This window comes from Lissotriton vulgaris, chromosome 7, assembly GCF_964263255.1.
Source record: "Lissotriton vulgaris chromosome 7, aLisVul1.2, whole genome shotgun sequence".
Taxonomy (NCBI): Eukaryota; Metazoa; Chordata; class Amphibia; order Caudata; family Salamandridae; genus Lissotriton; species Lissotriton vulgaris.
The window spans coordinates 160,313,462-160,333,985 of NC_141695.1; the positions used below are offsets into that span (position 1 = coordinate 160,313,462).

Consider the following 20,524-nt stretch of genomic DNA (forward strand, 5'->3'; position numbering starts at 1 on the left):
AGTTGTTTCCTACATCTGGCCATGCTCTTCCATCTACAGCTATGAGCTGCTTTTCCAGTCCTTCATACATCACTAGGGACACAGCTCTTAACGGGACACGGTTTCCTCCAGGGTGATGAATTATGTAGAAGAATGCAGATTGGGTTTGTTTTAAGGCTGTAACTGGTTACAGACCAGTGAAGCTGCACAATAACAAAGAGACGCTTGGGAGAGCACAAGCCAACCAAGAGAGTCAACAGAAACCCAAGACAAGCAGTTTGGCGGGTATGCGTCCCATTACCTCAGTGGCCTGTTGTACACTCTTCCTGCTGTTACAGCTCCTTTACTGCCACTAAAAATATAAAATAACACCAATCTCTGTGCTGTCTTTTCAACTGTATTGTGTTTTGGAGGAAAGGAAGGCATTTTTCATCTCACTGCCACCCTGTTATTTCCTTCTGACTTCCAATGTTCTAATTTCCAGTGGGTCTAATGTGGAATAGGTGTTCACTTCCCCTAATAAATGCCATTACTTCTGAGTGGGGTGCTTACGGAGGGTGGGGCATATTACCATCAACTAGCGATAATTATCGCTATGTTGGCTTAGCTGCAATATTTTTATCGCCGAGCTGCGCGATTTTTATCGCTTAGGAACCGTGCTATTATCAAGGTTTATCTCCTAAGCGATAAAAATCGGCCGAAATGCATTAATATCGCTGAAAAGTCCGCGATATTCATGCATTACCGAGCTAATGCTCTTAGCCATGCTATCCACCTACCATTGGATAACATGGCTAAGAACTGCTCAGGGGCAGGTTTTAGCTTTTGGAGATATTCGAGCTTAGAGCCAATATCTCTAAAAGTTGGTAATAGGAGATAGCGATGTTAGCGACTGTTTCCAGTCGCTAACATCTTGGCACGCCCACTTTGCATGTCATTAGTGATAAATTTCACTGACATGCAAAGCGGGGCCCAAGATGGTCGCTATCTCCTACTAGCTGTCGCTAACTGGTGTTAGCGACAGCTAGGTTATAGGGAGATAATTTTATCTCTGCCTTCTTGGCTTTTAAAGCCAAAAAATCGGAGATAAACCCCCTTAATAATATGCCCCTATGCTTTTAACTTGTAAATGAGGAATCGTAATATAAAACACGAAATGCTTCATGTTTTGCCTATTTTTTCCAAGACTTTCTCTCAGTAAATCTTTGCTCTATTGAAATGTGGAAATCATTCAGGCTGGAAAGACAGTGGTGTGATTATTATTCCACAGTTTGGAATTCTGCTCCTTTCTATAGTAGCAGCACCAAGCTTTAGTCACTTTGCCTAACTTGAGTTACAGTACCACACAAGCTGTACAGGTCTTTTTGTATTCAGGGCAGATGGGTTTCTGCTCTGCAATGTATCTGTTGAGGCCCTTTGTTGAGCTAGTTAAATAAACACTTTTTGGGGCCCAGGCAAGATAATATTTAGAGTCCTCTGTTCAGAACAGCAGTAGAAAATAGGGATACTGGTTGAGGGAGGTGAACCCTACTGTAGGAGCAAACACATTTTTTGTCAGGGTGAAGCCACAAAGAACCCAAAATTCATCTCTGCTTAACCCTCTGGTAGCTTGGCACAAAAACAGTCAGGCTTAACTTAAAGGGAACTGTAAAGTATTTATGCAGCACTTCAAACAGTATATTATTTGACACCAAAACAACAAAAATCCAATCAGTAAAATCAGAGATATCCAATTTTAAAGATTTGGGTAAAAGTAGTGCTTAAAAGTACAAAGCCACAACTGTGCTGAGCAGGACAAAGTCACAGGTTCAGCCCGACTGTGATGTAGCGAGGGCTGAATACAGGAACCAAGTAAGACCTGCTGAACAAAGTACCTTAAATCTAGCTTGCAGAGTGGTGTGAGATCCCACGTCGAGGATGCATTGGAGATACGTCGCCCAGCGGCGAAAACGTAAAAGCTGCATGCTGCAATGTGAGGTCCTGCATCAGAGATGTGTCTGCAGCGGATGTTCTGATGACGAGAGGATGTAGCCTTACGGCAGGAGCGGTCGAACTTGAAGCTGGGGAACCGGGTTCGAATCTTGGCACGGACGCTCAACATCCTGTGATTCTGGGCAAATCACCTATTCTCCCCGTGCCTAACACAAAATATAAATGTGTCCTTTTGTATCAAAACTGATGCTATGTAAAGCACTCTGATACCCTATGTTTCGGGTCTAGTTCACGCTATATAAATCTGTAAAAAAAAAAAGAATTTGATGAGGCTTGCAATGCAAGGTCCTGTTTCGTTGTCAAGAATGCCGTAGACGAAGGCTTGCAGTGTGAAGTTCTGCATAGGGTATGTGTAATGCAGATTGGGTTCTGAGGAGCTGCACGTTGCGATGCGAAGTCTAGCAACAGAAATGCTTCACGCAGTCGCAGTTCCGATGTGGAGCTGCAAAGTGATACCTTTAACTATGCTCCAGCACGGCTATTAAAAGTCGGCGAGCCAATTACAAGGTTGTGTGGTGTTGAATCTATCTCCTGCCTCTTTAATCCACTGCCTGACATGCCCTGCTCCTTTATGTAGGTCTTGCAGGTTCCTGATTTCTCCCTTTGTGATGGTTTTCCCGTTTTCCTCTACCTCCTTCTTTAATATTTGTGTGTTTTCCTCTCTCTTGCTCGCAATCAATATCTAAAGAGGAAAAAATAGTGCCGATCCCCAAAAATAGTGCCGCTGGGCACCCACTGTCAAACACCGGCTCATATTGACCACTGTAATAAGATAATTAAATGTTATCCTATGGGAGAGACAGGCCTTGCAGTAGTGAAAAATAAATTTAAGAGTTTTTCACTACTAGGACATGTCCAAACCTTTAAACACTGCATTGTGCCTTTTGTGCTGTGTAGGGCCTATCCAAGGGGTGACTTATATGAATTAAAAAGGAAGGTTTAAGCCTGGCAAACGTTTTATTTTGTCAAGTCGAAATGTCAGTTTAAAACTGCCCACACAGGCTGCAATGACAGGCCTGAGACATGTTTAAAAGGGCTCTAAGTAAGTGGCACAATGTAGGCCCAGCAGTAGTATTATATTTACCAGCCCTGGCTACATTTAGTACTAGAGACGTAAAACCAAATTAAATATGTCAATTAGGTTAAGCCAATTTTACCATGGTTGAGGGAGAGCGCACAAGCAGTTAAGCGCTGGTTAGCAAAAGCCAACAAACACGATTCAGAAAACAGGAGGGAGAAGGCGTAAAGTTTGGGGATGGCCCTGCACATAGTATCAAGTTCAACAACAACTGTGACTTTATTACACACTTCAAGATCAAGCGCTTGTGATACTCAACATTATTTCATTCAAATTGAAAAAGATCTGGCGACCATGGCGAAAGTACAGGGAGGAGGGTGGGGGCTAGAAGAGTAACCCGGCAACTGTTCATCCTGATGGTGTACTGCTATATTGACATTGCTGAACACCACGGTGTTATCTTTTGGTATGATCTTTGTTCACTGATCATTGTGACTTTGTACTATGAGCATTGTTCCAAAATAAAAAGAATTAAAAAAAAAAGAACAATATTTTATTACATGTTAAACTTCCAGAAAATGGTGCAGATTAAAACATTTGAAAGCCCAAGCTGCCCGGCACCCACAAGCCAAATCCTACCATAAGAACAACCATTGATAAGGGCATTTTTTTCTGTACTAGAATCTATATTTAATTTTCTCTTGCAATAACACTTAAATGTAGAATTCAGTGTCTTACCAGTCTTTTATTTCTGTTATAGAAGAGGCATGTGAAGAGAGGCTGGTGGATGTTTTGCAGGCAAGTATAGCTTTATTAGCCTCACATTCAGAAACTATATTCTTGCTTTAAATTACATTAAATTAATAGGGTTGTTCAGACACCATAGCACTGGTGTAATGGTGACTATATCCAATGAGGAATGAGAAGAAAATAAGATCCCTGTGACTCATTTTGAACAAAGAATAACATCCTTTACCACCAAATTGACACAAGGTCTAAGTGTAAAGAGTAAAGACAGCTGCTAAGGTTACTTTAACAAGACTTCTCTAAGATGTTAGAGGAAATAAACGGGCAGGTGGGATAGGGGGTCACAACATTTGTCAGAAAAAGTGCAACTCATGCTCTAGATTTACAGACCAATATCTCTTTGCAAGCCAGTTTCAGGTGGGTTCCAGTCATAAACAAGTTAATTCATACTGGGCATTGCAGGATTCGTATTCACAACATACCATGACCCCTGTGCAGAGGCAGACAATCCTCCCACAGACAGTGCTGGGCACGATGTCCCCATATCCAATGGTGAGGAATGTGATGGGGATCAGCCACATGGCATCCGTGAGGTGCTCAGTTTCATTGAAGTTCCGCCTGTGGGAAGATAAATATAGTAATATGTCAGAAGCAAGGCCTGTGAATCACAATAAATTAAAACTGTGTTTATCTTCAGAGACAAATGTTTCTGGCAACTGAAGATTACTCTCCAGAATAGTAATAACTTGTTTCTATTCAGCAGTTCATTCTGTTGTCTTTGCAGTCTCAAATGGTGGTAACTGACAGGTGTTAATATTGCTTGATTTGAGAACACTCGCTCAATTTCTGCTTCCGGAAGGATGAAAGACTGATGGGCAACGTTTCAGTATCATTTTGCATACCAGTGCACACATGCTGTAAATGCATGCAGAATGTTAGAAGAGTTTTGCATTCTTAGGATAAAATCCACCTGTGGGCAGGAGCCAAATCCACTGAAGAAGTCCTTCTAACAGTTTCATGAAGTGGTACTGAGGTCTCTAGTGACTCACTGTCATCCAGCTAGGCCTAAGAGGAAAAACCCCAAATGCTCAAAAGATTCCTGTAATTCTCCAGTACTGGATCTCTCATAGATTCACTTGCTTGAATCATCCCCTTCGTCAAGGCGAGAGAATCACGGTATTATAATAAAAAAGCAGTCCCAAAGCTTGGCGTTAACAACCTGGATACGTCACCTTGTTAGCCTGTCCACATTATTTGGAAAGAACCGCACACCATCCATTTAGAATCCAGGAGCCTCATCACTCCTCCTCTCAGGGGCCACCATACCTCAGACTTTTACCGCATGTTGGGTGAAGGGATTCTCCCTAAGCTCTGGTCAGTTTTTCTGTAGAGAAACCTAGATGCTTTACAATCCATCAAAGTGGACATGGACACAGTAAGATCCTTGGGCGTCCTAAGAAGCCAGTTCTTTTGAAGTGCTAGGGAATGAAGTGATAGCTCTTACAGAGTAGGATACCAGTGTTTCTGTTATCAACCCTACCAGATGATTTAGTAGGGCTGCTGTCAACTATACTGCCATCAACAGTATACACAGACTCCACCCTTTTCCTATTCCAGACAACCACCCCGAATAAAGTTGGCAACAAAGCAGCAATCACAAAATGCTTCTAGACACCATTTATGCCATCTTGGTGCCAGCCACGTCTCCTTCCCATCCAATAGGGGGACAAATATCCCACTTTTACAAAAACTGGAGGTATATAACTACATACCAATGGGTTCTGAAATTTGATTTCCTTACCATGGGCCAGATGTAGGTCGCCAAATACGGTCGTTACCGACCGGTATTTGGTGATTGAGATGTAGGGGCCTTAATTTTTACCGATTCGGTAAATTTACAAATTCGGTAAAATACTGAATCAGTAAATTTACCGAATCGGTGAATCTAGATCTAGGTGGCACTGAAAACAGTGCCACAGGCCCTCAAGTATTCGTTATTTACCACGAAATAATATTTTGTGGTAAATAACAAATTCCAATGTACATGCACATCTGTGCTTGTACACCTGTGCCATGTGGCACACGGGCATGTATGTGTGTCACATGGCACACAAGCCAGAATCAGGGGTGCAACATGGTGTCAAAGTGACACCATGTTGCACCAATTTTACCGAATCGGTATTTAACGATTCGGTAATTACCGAATCATACCGATTCGGTAAAAATTACCGAGTTATTACCTACATCTCATTTACCGAATCTAGAATACCGAATCGGTAAAATTCGGTATTCTAGAGTCGGTAAATGAGATTTACCAACATCGGGCCCCATGTCTCTTACAGATTGAAAGTAACCCAACTTCTCTCGAAAGATGCAATAGAGACTGTTCCCCTCTACCAGCAAAACTTAGGTTTCTATTCAAATTTTTTCCTCATAAGAAAGAAGTCAGGGAATGGAGACCTTTACTAAATCTAAGACAGTTAAACAAATGACAAAATAAGCAATCATGTTGGATGGTTACTCTTCAGGAAATACTCAAACAAGGGAGATTACAGGACATCACTGAACCTCCAGGATGTTGTTTCTGTGCCACAAAATGTCCACAAACTGAATCACGGTAAAGTACTTTTCACATTGCATGTCTAGGAAGTGAGAGCCATGCTGTCTCATTCTGATAGCTCCACAATGGCCCAGACAATAGTGGTACACAGAGCTAGTTCTCCACTAAGAATGTCCTCACATTCGTTTCAAACCAATAACAACCTTATTGACATTGCTCAAAGGCCAGGTGTTACATTGCAATCAGAAGTCGCTCAATTTGTCTTCCTGACTCCTGAGGACAAGGAGTACCATCTCTTAATCATCTCTGAAGATGGTAGAGAGAAACTTGCTATAGTCAGAGCGGACTCTACACTTGGGGCCAGATGTAGGAACCCTAATACCGGTCTGTAACGGCCGAAATTACCGAATTTCGGCCGTTACCGACCGGTATTAGGCATTTGGGATGTAGGTGGCTACATTTCAGATTCGGTAATTTACCGAATCGGTATTTAGGAATTTGGGCCTAGATGTATCAAGCCTTTTGCGAATCGTAAAGGCCGAAATTCGCAGAAATTCGGCCTTTGCGAATCGCAAACGGTCTATTTGCTTGTTTTGGCATGCATCAAAAATTCGCAAACTAAGGAATCACAAAAATTTGCGATTCCTTATTTTGCCAACGCATTTAAGGAATCGCAATTTTGCGATTCCTTAAATGCTCTGTATGTAGCATTTTTGAATCGCGAATTTTGGTTAAGAAATCGCAAATTACCACCAACTTGTAGTTGATGGTAATTTGCGAATTCTTTAAAAAATGCACAATTTGGCATTTTTGAAGGTGGCATGTGACGCACACAAATGCCGATAGGGCATGTATGTGCGCCATATGCACACACATGTACATTTCAGGGTTGCAGCAGGGTGTCCTTGAGACACCCCTGCACCCTTGAAATTATTCTCAATTTGCGATTAGCAAATTGCGAATCGCAAATTGAGATTAATTTCACAATCATTCCTATGGGCCTCCTGGCCCATAGGAATGAATGGGAAATTATTCCTTAATTGCGGATTCACAAATTGCGAATTCGCAAATAAGGAAGATTAAGAAATCGCTAAAAAAATAGCGATTTCTTACATACATCCCATTTTGCGATTTCTAAATAGCGATTCCTTAAAAATCGCTATTCAGAAATCGCAAAGGGGTATGTTGATACATCTACCCCTATGTATGTAGCATTTTTGAATTGCGAATTTTGGTTAAGAAATCGCAAATTACCACCAACTTGTAGTTGATGGTAATTTGCGAAATCTTTAAAAAATGCACAATTTGGCATTTTTTAAGGTGGCGTATGACGCACACACATGCGCGATATGCACACGTATGTGCGCGATATGCACACACATGTACATTTCAGGGATACATCCCAATTTACGATTTCTAAATAGCGATTCCTTAAAAATCGCTATTTAGAAATCGAAACGGGGTATGTTGATACATCTACCCCTTGGTAAATTACCGAATTCTTAAATACCGATTCGGTAAATTACTGAATCTGAAATGTAGGAAGCACTCAAGTGAGTGCTTTTCATCTGTAAGGATTCGTAATTTATCACCAACTACAAGTTGGTGGTAAACTACGAAAACCCTAAAAAAATGCATTTTTTTGCATTTAATGAGAGTGCCATGTGGCAGACATACATGCCTTTAGGGCATATATGTGTGCCACATGTGCACCCATACACAATTCAGGGGTGCAACAGGGTGTCAAAGTGCCACCCTGCCACCCTTGAATGTTTCCCTCCTTTTACCGAATCGGTAAATACAGATTCGGTAATTCCCATTCATTCCTATGGGCTACAGGCCCATAGTAATCACCCAATTACTGAATCGGTATTTACCGACCGAATCCTACCGATTCGGTAATACTTACCGAGTAATTACCTACAAAGCATTTAGGGCCAGATGTAGGTAATTCTATTTTACAGATTCATAAATACCAAATTTTATCGATTCGGTATTTATGAATCGGTAAAATAGAAGGTGGTAGATGTAGGTAAAATTTAATTTTCAATTACCGAATCGGTAACATTCGGTATTTACCGAGTCGGTAAATACCGAATCGGTATTGCCCATTGATTCCTATGGGCCTTGAAGCCTATAGGAATCAATGGGCAATACCGATTCGGTATTTACCGAATCGGTAAATACCGAATCCTGCAAGGGTGCAGGGGGTGTCACTTTGACACCCTCTAGCACACCAAATACAGGCATGTGTGCCATGTGGCACACAGACATGCCCTAAGGGCATGTCTGTGTGTCACATGGCACAGGTGTGCATGCACAGATGTGCATGCACACCTGCATTCGGTACTTTACCACCCAATTGGATTGGATGGTAAAATACCGACTCTAAAGGGCCTGTGGCACTCTCAGGAGTGCCACCTACATGTGAAATTACCGAATCGGTAAAATTACTGATTCGGTATTTTACAGAATCGGTAAATTTACAGAATCGGTAAATTTACAGATTCTGTAAAATACTGGCCCCTACATGCCGATTCCTAAATACCGGTCGGTAACGGCCGAATTCGGCCATTACCGACCGGTATTTCCTCTCCTACATCTGGCCCCATCTGATTCTAAAATACCGAATCGGTAAAATTTGGTATTTTAGATTCGGTATATGTAGTTTACCTACATCTAGCCCTTGAAGAGCCAAATGAAAACGTTTCTGTGTTTGGTGCTTCTCTCAGAATATCATCACCTAAGCAGGTTCTTACATATCAGCTTCATCTGGTAAGTTCAGGCTGTCCCATTCCTCTATCAGGATCCAATTGGCAGCACTTTCTCAATTCAGAAGAGCTATTACATCTTCTCTATGTCACGAAGAAATATAAAGGAGTTTATAAAGTTTTTTTAAGGCATTTCCTCCAATCAGAAAACTTACGATTCTATGGAACAATGTTTTAGTGCATCTTTTTTTAGCTTATTCATATGGTGGACTTAAAATGTCTATCGTGGAAAAAAGACATTCTACCTGCTCTCACATCAACAAGCCATGTCAGATACATGTCTTTACTATCAAAGAACTGTATTCACAGTTTAGAGATGACAGAGTCATCTTAAGGACAAATCCACATTTTAATCTAAAGGTTGCATTAGATTTCAACCTAAATCAATCAGTGGTGCTTAAGATTAACTAGCAGGGTGGTGGCAGCGCTCTGTCTGGTCTGTTGTGCTACTACAGATTGCGAGGGGATCCTCCTCTGTTTGTGATCGGCCACCGTAAAACGCGTGAATGCACTAGCTTTTAAGAAAACGTTATGTCACCTATGCAATTGATTTGATAATTGTATTATTTTTTAAACCACTCGCTGAACTCACCTTGTATTGCATTATTGTGCCCACCCTTAGCCCCGTTCCATCGCGGCTCTGTGCCGTTTGCGTGGAGGGCAGGGTCAGCTCCATCGCGCCTCAGCGCTTGCTCGCCAATCACAAGGGAGCTAGTGTCTCAGCTGGGGGCGGGGCTCAGGATTTAAAATGGCCAGCCGGAAGCGCAGCGGTAGAGCGCAGCGGGAGCGCCGTCTCCGCGCCGAAGCCGTGCCAAAGGGGTGCCAGTCTGCGCCAGTCCGCGCTGGGTCCGTGCAGTGTGCCACCCCCGCTGCCCAACAGACATCTAAGGTATTCATTTACTCCAGGTCTCAGCTTATTACTATAGGAAACAGCATGCAGGATAGGAACTGCCCCCACTTCGACTTTTGCTCACTGTACAATTCTCCACACGCAGTCTGCCCAAATTGTGGCTTCACTATCACACCATCCATCTCCCAGCTCCCCGCGGTTGCTCGCCCAGGAGATCATAGCGCTTCCGATATAAACTGCATCTTGATAAATGCACGATCTCTTATTAAACATAGGAACGACGTTGCAGATCTAATAACCAGTCAAAACACTGACATCATGTTTATCACCGAGACCTGGGCAGACCTTGCCTCTGGCCCAGACTTTAACATCGCCACCCCAGCCGGCTATCAAGTAACAAGGTTAGATAGATCGTCAGGGAAGAGAGGGGGGGGGCTCGCGATCATACATCGGATTAAGTTCCCAATAAAAACCGAACCACTTGATCATAATTGTGCAGAAGCCCTCGCCTTTTCTATTTCTCTTTCCCCCATACAAATTTTTAAAGGAATTCTCCTTTACCGACCACCAACATCACGCACACTCTTCCTAAAAACCCTCAACGCGCTACTAGAACCAGTAGCTGCCAATCAAGACTACACCATTTTGGGAGATTTTAACTTCCATTTGGAGAATGAGAAAGACAAGGAATCGCACACGCTGATTTCAGACTTTCTGGCCGCTGGCCTAGAACAGCAGGTCAATTCAGCTACTCACCAAGCAGGACACACTTTGGATGCCTTATTTACTAATAACCCCTACATTACCGTTCCCACAGTGCTCCCTCTTACCTGGACAGATCATTTAGCTGTCAAATTCACAATTTTAGTTAAACCTCACAGAAATACCCACACTAGCATTTGTCCGTCGATCTCGTGTCGCGACTGGAAAAATATTGACGTCACTACTTTGCATAACATCTTGGAATCCTCGATACCCGAGGATAGGCCCGACCCCCAGGAAGCCTCCCAAAACTATCAATGCTGGCTATTTAAGGCATTAGACCACCTAGCCCCTCAAAAAGAAACAAAGCCTAACCGCACCAAACCTTCGGCGGCCTGGTTCTCGGAGTCATTACGGCTCGAGAGGCAACGCTGCAGAAACTTAGAGCGGCGATGGCGTAGGAACTACGCGGATCTCGACAAAGAGACATATAAGAACGCTTTGATTAGCTACAGAAAGATGATCACTGCAGCAAAATGCGCCTTCTACAGCACACAAATAACAAACGCTCTTAATTCAAACAAACAGCTGTATCAGGTGGTAAAAGACCTAGCCAATCCCCCTGCCCCACCCTCTGTTGAACCATCTCAATCATTCTGCAACAAGGTGGCAGACTTCTTCCAGGCCAAGGTCAATGACATCTTCAATGAATTTACCACAACATCGATCACTAATACAGTCTGTCGGGAGACTTCCCGTTGCTCACTTAAACCAACTCTAGAGGTCTTCACACCGCCGACCTCCATGACAGAGCTGATAAACACGGTAAAGTCGGGATCCCCTTTGGACCCCTGCCCCCCGCGCATCATTAAATCAGTCTCTGACCTAATAGCCCCAGTACTCACTAACATCTGCAGAGCCATATTTCAGACAGGCATATTTCCCGAAATCTGGAAAAAGTCTACTGTAACACCCCTCTTGAAAAAACCCTCACTAAATCCCCTAGAGCCCAAAAACTATCGTCCAATTGCCTCCCTCCCTTACCCTTCCAAAATTATTGAAAAGGCAATGAATCAACAGCTGTCGACCTTTATTGACCAGAATGACCTGCTGGACAATACGCAGTTCGGGTTCCGGAAGGGTCACGGGACGGAGACGGCCCTGATCAAAGCAGCTGAGGAGGTCAGGACTATCATGGACAGGGGTGGTACAGCGATTCTAATACTACTGGACTTATCCGCCGCCTTCGACACGGTCGATCACTCTACTTTGATCGACCGTGTCGCCGCCCTTGGCATCCAGGGCAGGGCCAGAGCAACGCTTGCTTCCTTCCTGGCCAATAGGATACAATCCGTGAAGATGGGAAACTTCAGCTCCCCTGACTTCACTCTTCCGTGCGGTGTCCCCCAGGGCTCCTCGCTAAGTCCGACACTCTTCAACATTTATGTGTCGGACTTGGCGAGGGTAATAAAGTCATTCGGCATAGGGCTTACATCGTACGCCGATGACACACAGCTGATCCTGGAGATACATAAAAACGGAGAAGCTGTGGCAGCTAACTTTCAGGCAGGCATGAAGGCAATCAGTACATGGATGAATCGGAACTGCTTAAAGCTAAATTCTGACAAAACGGAGGTATTGGTTTTTGGCGAACTAACTCCGTCTTGGTCTCCGGTCTGGTGGCCTTCTGAACTGGGTACACCTCCACTGCCAGTTGCCAAGGTGAAAAACTTGGGCGTGCTTTTCGACAGTAAGCTGACGTTCCTTGGCCATGCTAACGCCGTGGTCTCGGCCTCTTTTTTCACCTTGAGAATGGTGAAGAAACTGCTCCCGTTTCTTCCTCCCACTGCTGGCAAAACTTTGATGTCCTCCCTGGTATTATCCAAGGTGGATTATTGTAATGGCTTACTGCTTAATGCACAGGAACAAGTGGTGAATAAGCTACAGCTTGTTCAAAATAATGCTGCAAGGGTCCTCTTGGGGATACCAAAATACGCCTCTATCTCCCCTATAATTAGAGAGCTTCACTGGCTACCCATAAGAAGCAGGATAAAGTTCAAGGCCATGTGTATAACCTACAAGGCCTTGAACAATAACGGTCCCGACTTCTTCAAAAACGCCTTCAAAATTTACAAACCCAGTCGAACTCTGCGCTCATCCACAGCTCAACAGCTCCAAATTCCCCCAACAAAAAAGGTAACTTGGGGAGACAGACGATTTGTAGTGGCTGCATCCAAACTGTGGAACCAGATCCCTTCTCAGATCAAGGAACATACTTCGCTGTTTTCCTTTCGAAAACATCTTAAAACATGGCTTTTTAACCAGTAACATCTTCTCACAACCATGTAATCTGTACACACTAGCGCCGAGACACCGGAAGGTATTTTCGCGCTCTAGAAATTTTAAAAATAAATAAATAAAAAAATAAGATGTTTTTCAAAGATCCTAAAGATACTGCAGAAAGAATGCTCCATAGTACTCAAATTCTATATTAATAGAACTCAACATTTTAGAAAGTCTGATTGACTCCGGAACAAACAGTAGCAAGATGGGATTCTGCAACCATAGTCTTCTGCCACCTGACAGCAGGACAACCCTTACAAGGAACCGTAATGGCTCTTTCCACAAGGTCTATGGCAACTTCTACCGCATTATTTGCGGGTCTCCCTATGTCGCAGATTTACAGACCTACTACAAGGAAGAACATCTGTACTTTTACTCAACACAACTGTTCCAGCTCCGCTGTTTATAGTGATGCTGCAGTGTGAAAAGCAGTTCACTGGCATCTCTTTACGTAAGGTGAGCCATTAAAAAAAAAGAAAAAAGTTAAATGTCTTGCCCAACACCTTCCAATCACTGCTAAAGAATTTAAAGCATAGAATGTTTTTGTCCTTTATAATATTTACACATAAATATATATATAATTTGGACATACTGCTTGCTTTTTAATTCAAACATGTGAATATTTGAAAGATCCAGTACTGGAGAAGAAATAAGGGGCATATTTACAAGGGCTTTATCTCCGCTTTTTTGGCTTAAAGGGCCAAAAAAGCGGAGATAAAACTATCACCTATTTACAAGAGGGTGCTGACATGCATAATAGCAGGTTAGCCCCCTTTTTCCCAACGCCTCCCTTTGCATCTCAAATGAGATGCAAAGTGGGGGACACTGGGCGCACCCCAGATGGACTACCTTGCAAATATCGCTGATGTTCACATCACAATATTTACAAGGTTGCCCCAGCATTTTAGCATTTTCTCCAAAAACTAATGTTTGCTAAAATGCAGACTTACCTATCCCTGACATTGGGGTAGATTATGCTGATACAACCCTGTGCATAACCACAGCGATGAAAACCAGCGATGTTCCCTGCAAAACGGTGATAACCTCGCTATATCTGGAATTTGTATTGCCCTGGAGAAACGCGTTGTTAATAACGCGCTACCAGGCGATACATTTCAGAGATAGCCTGCGATAACAAAATTATTGCTAAGCACGGCCAGCGATAATTATCTCTGGCCGTTGATAATATGCCCCTAAGTTACTCATCTCTAGACCGTGGTTCTCCAGTACCTGTATGTTTCATAAATTTGCATGTGACCCACCCCTCCTCCTTCGTATGGGCTCACATCAGCATAATCTTATTTACATACCTATGTAAGAAGTCTGAGGTATAGTGGCCCTTGGGGAAAGAGGAGGAGGGTGGAGTGATGTGCCTCTTTGAATCTGATTGGATGAAATTTGGTTCTTTTCAAATGATATGGATAGGATAACAAGGTGGTCTCTCCAACTTATTTAAGACAAACATTGGTACTGCTTTATTATGATACTGTGAGACTTTCACCTTGACAACAGGGATAATTCAAGCATTTGAACCTTTGAAAAATTCCAATATTGGAGAATCACAGTCTACAGGTAAGTAACTTGATGCATCTATACTTTTATATGGTGGAGAAGTGTGGCTCAGGGGTTAGAGTCGGCAGACCCGGAAGCTGAGAACGGCCCTGGACCAGGGTTCAATTCCCCGCCTCGGCGGGTCTTGGGCTCAAAATTCCATGGACTCGATAATTCTCGCTCTGGTGCCTACTCGACTCACGGGTTCACACTATGTGACTCTGGGCAATAGCTTGCTTAATCTCCACAACGGCCCCTCGCGGTGGGATGCCTGGCTTTCACCTTGTGGATACCCTGCCGGGGTTATCTCACAGGGGAATACAAGGAGGGGTTCCCTAAGCAAGCGCTTAGATACCGGGTCGGTGATTTGCGCTATATAAATACATGTACATTTACATTTACATTTACATGGGCAGAGGTGCACTCGGTACAGGCCCACCAAAAACTCAGTTCAAACCAAATAAGGGGGCCCAAAAGGAGAAGGAAAAAGATCTGTAGAAAAGGGAATCTAACTCCTGCAGTGGATCTCCACATGGACAATCAAGGACTTATTCCCATGGTGATTGTACAGAGTGAGAGAGTGGTATCAATTTAACTTGAAATCACCCTATGGCTTCCAGACCAAATGGTCAGGCATTCTGTGTAGAGGAGGAACGGCTGGACTGATTATCAGAGAACAAAGGATTACTCCAGAGAAAAGACTGCTGATAAAGAGCAGCCCCACCAATGAGGCTCATATCAGAGTGATAAAAATACATTAAAGGGTAAGATCAAAAAGCACACTTTGAGAACATTACCAAACAGCAGCATACCTCCAAAGTCAAAACTACTTTTACATGGCTTGACTTGGGCATAGATATTCCTACATCTTAACATCAGACAGCATTCCTGTGGAGCACAACCAAACAATCAGGAACATGAATTTATCAGTTAGAATGAACGTACTTAAGGCAGCTCATTAGGACATGTTTTTTTCTATTCGGTCTTTATCAGTATTTTGTCCCTGCTAGAGCAGCGACATTGAAGGCCATGTATGTCAGAGAATGGCAACAGTTGTCTCCAAGAATGAAGTATTTGTTCAATATATAGCAACATCTTGAACCTTTTACAGTTACTACACCTTGTCTCACACCAGTGTTTAAAGATAGGACAATGTTATACGAGTAGCTTATAGGCCACTCATATAAAGATGTGCTATCGTTTGAAAAACCAGAACTTTGTGCTGACATCCTATGTGTATTTGTTTGAGTATTGTGATTAGTGGGATCCATTTTGGATGCACCTAGTTTACCATGACACAAGATGAAAGATGAAGACAGTATCCTCAGACAGTGGAAGTGTATTGCCTGCATTTCTGTGGGTGAAGGGTGGACATCGACACACTGACCTGATGAGGATGGAGACAGGGCTACCTTGAGAAGCGATTTGAAGAAATTGATAACAAAGGGCTTCTGATTAGTTAATTCTGAGCACTACCATTTGGGAATGGTTGGGGTGAAGGGTGGGGCTGCTTTTTTTATCAAGGTGAAGAAGGTTGTAGCTCAGGCCTGCCCTTTTTCCATGATAACTCCTTCAGAGATGCTGACTGATGACTCCTAACTGCAGATACCTCACATTTCATTGTGCCCATTGTGTGGTTGCTCACGTTTGGAGTCGGACTCAGTGTTATCGGCTCTGGGAAACATCACTTTCCACAATGGCTGAGTCTGGAGAGCAGCCTTAGAATGATACTTGAAAGAGAAATACCACAAATCTGTTTTAATGTTTGAGGCACAAGTTCCACATCCAGTCTTAGAAAATGTGTGCAAAGGTGGGACCTGAACCACCCAACTTGGCACCAGGTCTACATTCGTCATAATCAAGGAAGAGGGCGCCCTGCAGATTATGTAATGGGCTGCTCTGTTACCAAGGCTGGTGTCTTCCTGATAGTCAGCCTCACAAAAGTGAGGGGACCTCACCTGAAGTCTGTTCTTACTGCTGGAGTAGCTGATGGTCTGCCTAATGACTGGAAGCCTGTCTGTCTGCTGAGAGAGGAAATGAGTCTGCCTGACCCTGCAAGAGAGCAGACTGTCCGGAATGAGAAGCCCAGTGGGTTTCAGTAATGAAGGACACTAAGATAAAGCAGAGTGCCTGAAAGAGTAAAGCCCTAGGACATGTATGGTGCAGAGGATCTCCTTTTCTAAATACATCCGCACACCGGCCTGTGGCAGCTGCATCTCCCTTACAATGTGTGTCAGACCAGGAGAGGTTCCACTTGCCTTGGCATGTGTATTGGCACAGGTCAGGCTGTGTGCACTGGCCCAGATGGGGGCTGCAGGGCTATTTCTACTGTGCCGTGCATATCATGCAGCATCTGTTAGTCTGGGTGTGCTGGTCACGGTCAGCATGATACTGCATCAATGAACAAATCAGTCACGGCCGGGGTCACAACTGCTGTCAGCCTAGAAATGTGTGACAGGCACCTGTTTTGTGGTGCTAGAGTCCACCAAACAGTGCCAAACATTCCAGGGCAGTTACACTGGAAGAAGATGTAAACTGTGCCCAACTTTCTTGGGGTCTACTGCTGAAGCTGCACAGGATTGCAGCTCCACCTGCAGTGGGACTGAGCCATCAAGCTTACACTGAAGGAAGTACAAAGGACTAAAGACTGATATCTTACTACGACGACACTGGAGGTAAGACTTTGAGTGAACAGAGACTTTGTGTGCTTTTGACTTGTGGGGAAATGTAAGGTGCACTTAGCCTTATTCATTTTTACACCATATTTTTGATTGGCTACATATCCAATTAGAGTCAGCTGAGTGGGAGAGAGCAGAGAGGGGCAAAAGGGGTGTAGTGCCCATAGAACAATTATGATCTGAAGTACCACCCTATTTGCTGTATTGAACTGTGTAGCATTGGGTGCTGTTGTTTGATTGTTGAGTTCTGATCTCATACCCCCATACTACCTCCCTGAAAAGCCTGGGACTGCTCCCAGTCACTAGCCTGGGAGTCAACCTTGGAAATGGTTGTACTTGGCCCCATTTGCAAAGCCATAGTAGGATGGACACAGAAATGGCGATGGGATGAATTCTCGTAAATTGTCTGACCACTGGCAATCTTTAGGGTAGCAAACCGATCGATTTTTTGCCTATCGTGCCACCTCAGACCTCAGGGATTAGACCCAACCATATTGATCCTGCTCCAGTAGGCACAGTCCCGTCTGAACTGAAACAAGCAACCGTAGACCTATTTGTCTATGTCGGCCTCGTCAGTCAGGAGCAGCTTGGTTCCAGTGGCACAGTGAGCATGGATTACACATCTGGACATACCCTTGGCCACTTGGGCGTTACTTCAAACACACAAGAGGTGATGCCACAAGTTTGATGAGTATGCCAAAAGGTAGCTGCTCTTTTCTCTGTGCCATACGACTCTAGCTAATCATTCTTGAAGAGGCCCAAATAGGCCGAAACCGGTCTGGGATTGCTTGAGTTCCTTATCTGAAGGGACCTAGCCTGGCAATTCGGACTGGACAGTTTATATTGAAACACATTTGCATATGGCAGATTCCTATCTGAGAGGCAAAAGAACAGTAGACTGGGTTGCTGCCTTGAGCAAATTTAGTAACCAGTGGCTGAGATGAAATTCCAACATAGGCTGTTCCTAATAGAGACACTCTCATTTAAGTTTCACTGAATGCATAAAAGTGTGAGTTCAAAAGCAGGGTTTAGGCACTTTTGGATTCAACACTTACAGTCCATTCCCCTATCTCCAGTTGAAAAGCCTTACATCATCTTTGTAGTGCATTGTATGATCGCTCTACCCCTTCCTGCATTTCATTACACTGTTTATTGCATATGGGATGTTTTGAACTAATATAAGACACTTTCCCTGCATAAATGTAATTTTCTATATCAGTATCATTGAAACTCAATAAAACGACTGTCCTTCTTGGAACATCATTATTGTTATTCATCTCCATTACAATACATTGCTTTTGTGAATTTACGAAAACTCGATTGGCGTACCAACTAAAAACTCATCCTCCTTCTCCTTCCATAGTTTCAACCTCTCAGAATACTCGGCTAGGTTCCCAAATTAAATTCCTCCTGCTGAGGACTGTATTCTGTTTTTGTGTATATTTTAAGATTACAGCTGCTCGTTAAATGATGTGGTATTTCACTTTTTCCGGCTCTTCAAAGAGCTGCAGATGTTCCCTTTTATACAATAGCCATTGCACTTTGATTAATAATGGGAAAGTATGGTTATTTTAGCACAGAAAGATGTTCCTTAGGGCCATATGTATAAAACTTTGTTTTTGCGATTCTCAAATACCGATTTTTTGCCAATCGCTATTTGAGAATCGCAAAACGCTATGTATGTAGGATTTGCAAATAAATTTGCGAATCCTACATATTCCTTAATTGCGAATTGCAAATTGTGATTCGCAATTAAGGGATCCCTCCCCATTCATTCCTTTGAGCCTAGAGGCTCATAGAAAGGAATGGGAAGACATTCTCAATTTGTGATTCTCAATTAGAGAATCGCAAATTGAGCATGTAATTTTAAGGGTGCCAGGGGGTTAAAAGGACACCCTGTTGCATCCCTGAAAGTGCATGTGTGTACATGTGGCACACATACATGCCCTGAGTGAATGTATGTGTGCCACATGGCACTTTGAAAAATGCAAAAAAGTGCATTATCCAAAGAAATCGCAAATTACCGCTAACTTGAAGTTGGTGGTAATTTGCGATTCCTTATGGCCAAATTGCACTTTTTATGGGCCTCTTACATTACATTTAGGGAATCGCAATTTGCGCTTCCTTAAATGCAATCGCATAATAGGGAATTGCAAATTTGCGATTCCTTATTTTGCAAGGCTTTTTTCCATTCATACATCCCACTTAGCTAAATTGCGATCGCAAACACCGAAATTCTGCTAATTTCGGCTTTTGCGATCGCAATTTGGAATGATCCATATGGCCCTTAATCTTCGGCAGCACACTTTTTTGACTTTCTAACTGTGTACTCTGCAGCTGAGGTTATCTGTCAACTGAATACACAAAGCACCCTCCTGTCTTCGCCACCTCATAAACTATAAGAGCTGCTACAACTGTAAAGCACACTGGACAGGACTGCTCCATATTTTTAAAGGGGTCTTGACTGTTTCAAGAATTCTTTCTGTCTTCACTTCACATCTTTTTTTTGGATTCCTTTTTGTCTTTATAATCATTGGTATCATCAATTCCTTATCTTACTTCAACTATGACTTTATAATATTCTAGCAAATGACCGTTTTCAGCAGGTATCCCTATGAGCATCTTTCAGACCTTCACCCACCAGCTTCCCTAAGCTAGTGGCTACAGCATCCTAACATGATTACTATACCGTTAAAGATTGCAGGAAACGCTGTTAGTGTGAGCTGAATATAATCAGACGGAAAGATAGTGGTATATGTGGGCCCTGATTAGAGCATAGCTCTGCCATGTATATAAAAATCATGGTTTTAGCTTAAAGATTACTTAGCAAGGGCTGAGAAAAGGAGGCAATGGGATTTAGTTTGAATTCATGCACCCTCATGTTATACTAAGTGCAATTGCTAAAGGAATAGATGGTTGGTTATTAATGTTTTCTAGCTAGCTCAATGTGCTATTTACCTAGTTTGTTTGTGCCCAGTTGCCAAAAATAGGGGTAGATAGTGTTGACAGAAGTAAACCTGTTTTGGGTTTCCTGCTGTTGAAATGGGGGAAGGAGGTAAGCTCCTCAACAATTTAAGGGGAGGCAAATTTATTTATTTATTTCTATTTTTCTCACTCTCTTTTGAACAGGTCTAAGCTGTCTAGGAAATGGCCATGAGACATTTAATTGGCTAGTCAGTAATACTGTTTTAAAATTGTTAGTATTAATAAAATGAATAATAAATATGCTATGTTACTGCCCATCTTGTCTGATGAAATTATGAAAGGATGAGTAGTCTAGATTGCCGTTCCCTTATTTGACCTTTAAGGGGAACTATAGGTTATTCTCATGTT

General features: G+C 43.0%; 1 protein-coding gene across 1 annotated transcript in view; it reads right to left on the reverse strand.

Annotated features, from left to right (window-relative positions):
* KCNN4 (potassium calcium-activated channel subfamily N member 4) overlaps positions 1–20,524 on the reverse strand; it is a 453,327-nt gene that overhangs the window by 183,623 nt on the left and 249,180 nt on the right. Inside the window, exon 4 of the mRNA XM_086929858.1 lies at positions 4,219–4,354. Coding sequence (XP_086785984.1) covers positions 4,219–4,354 — 136 coding nt within the window. The remainder of the gene's footprint in view (positions 1–4,218; positions 4,355–20,524) is intronic.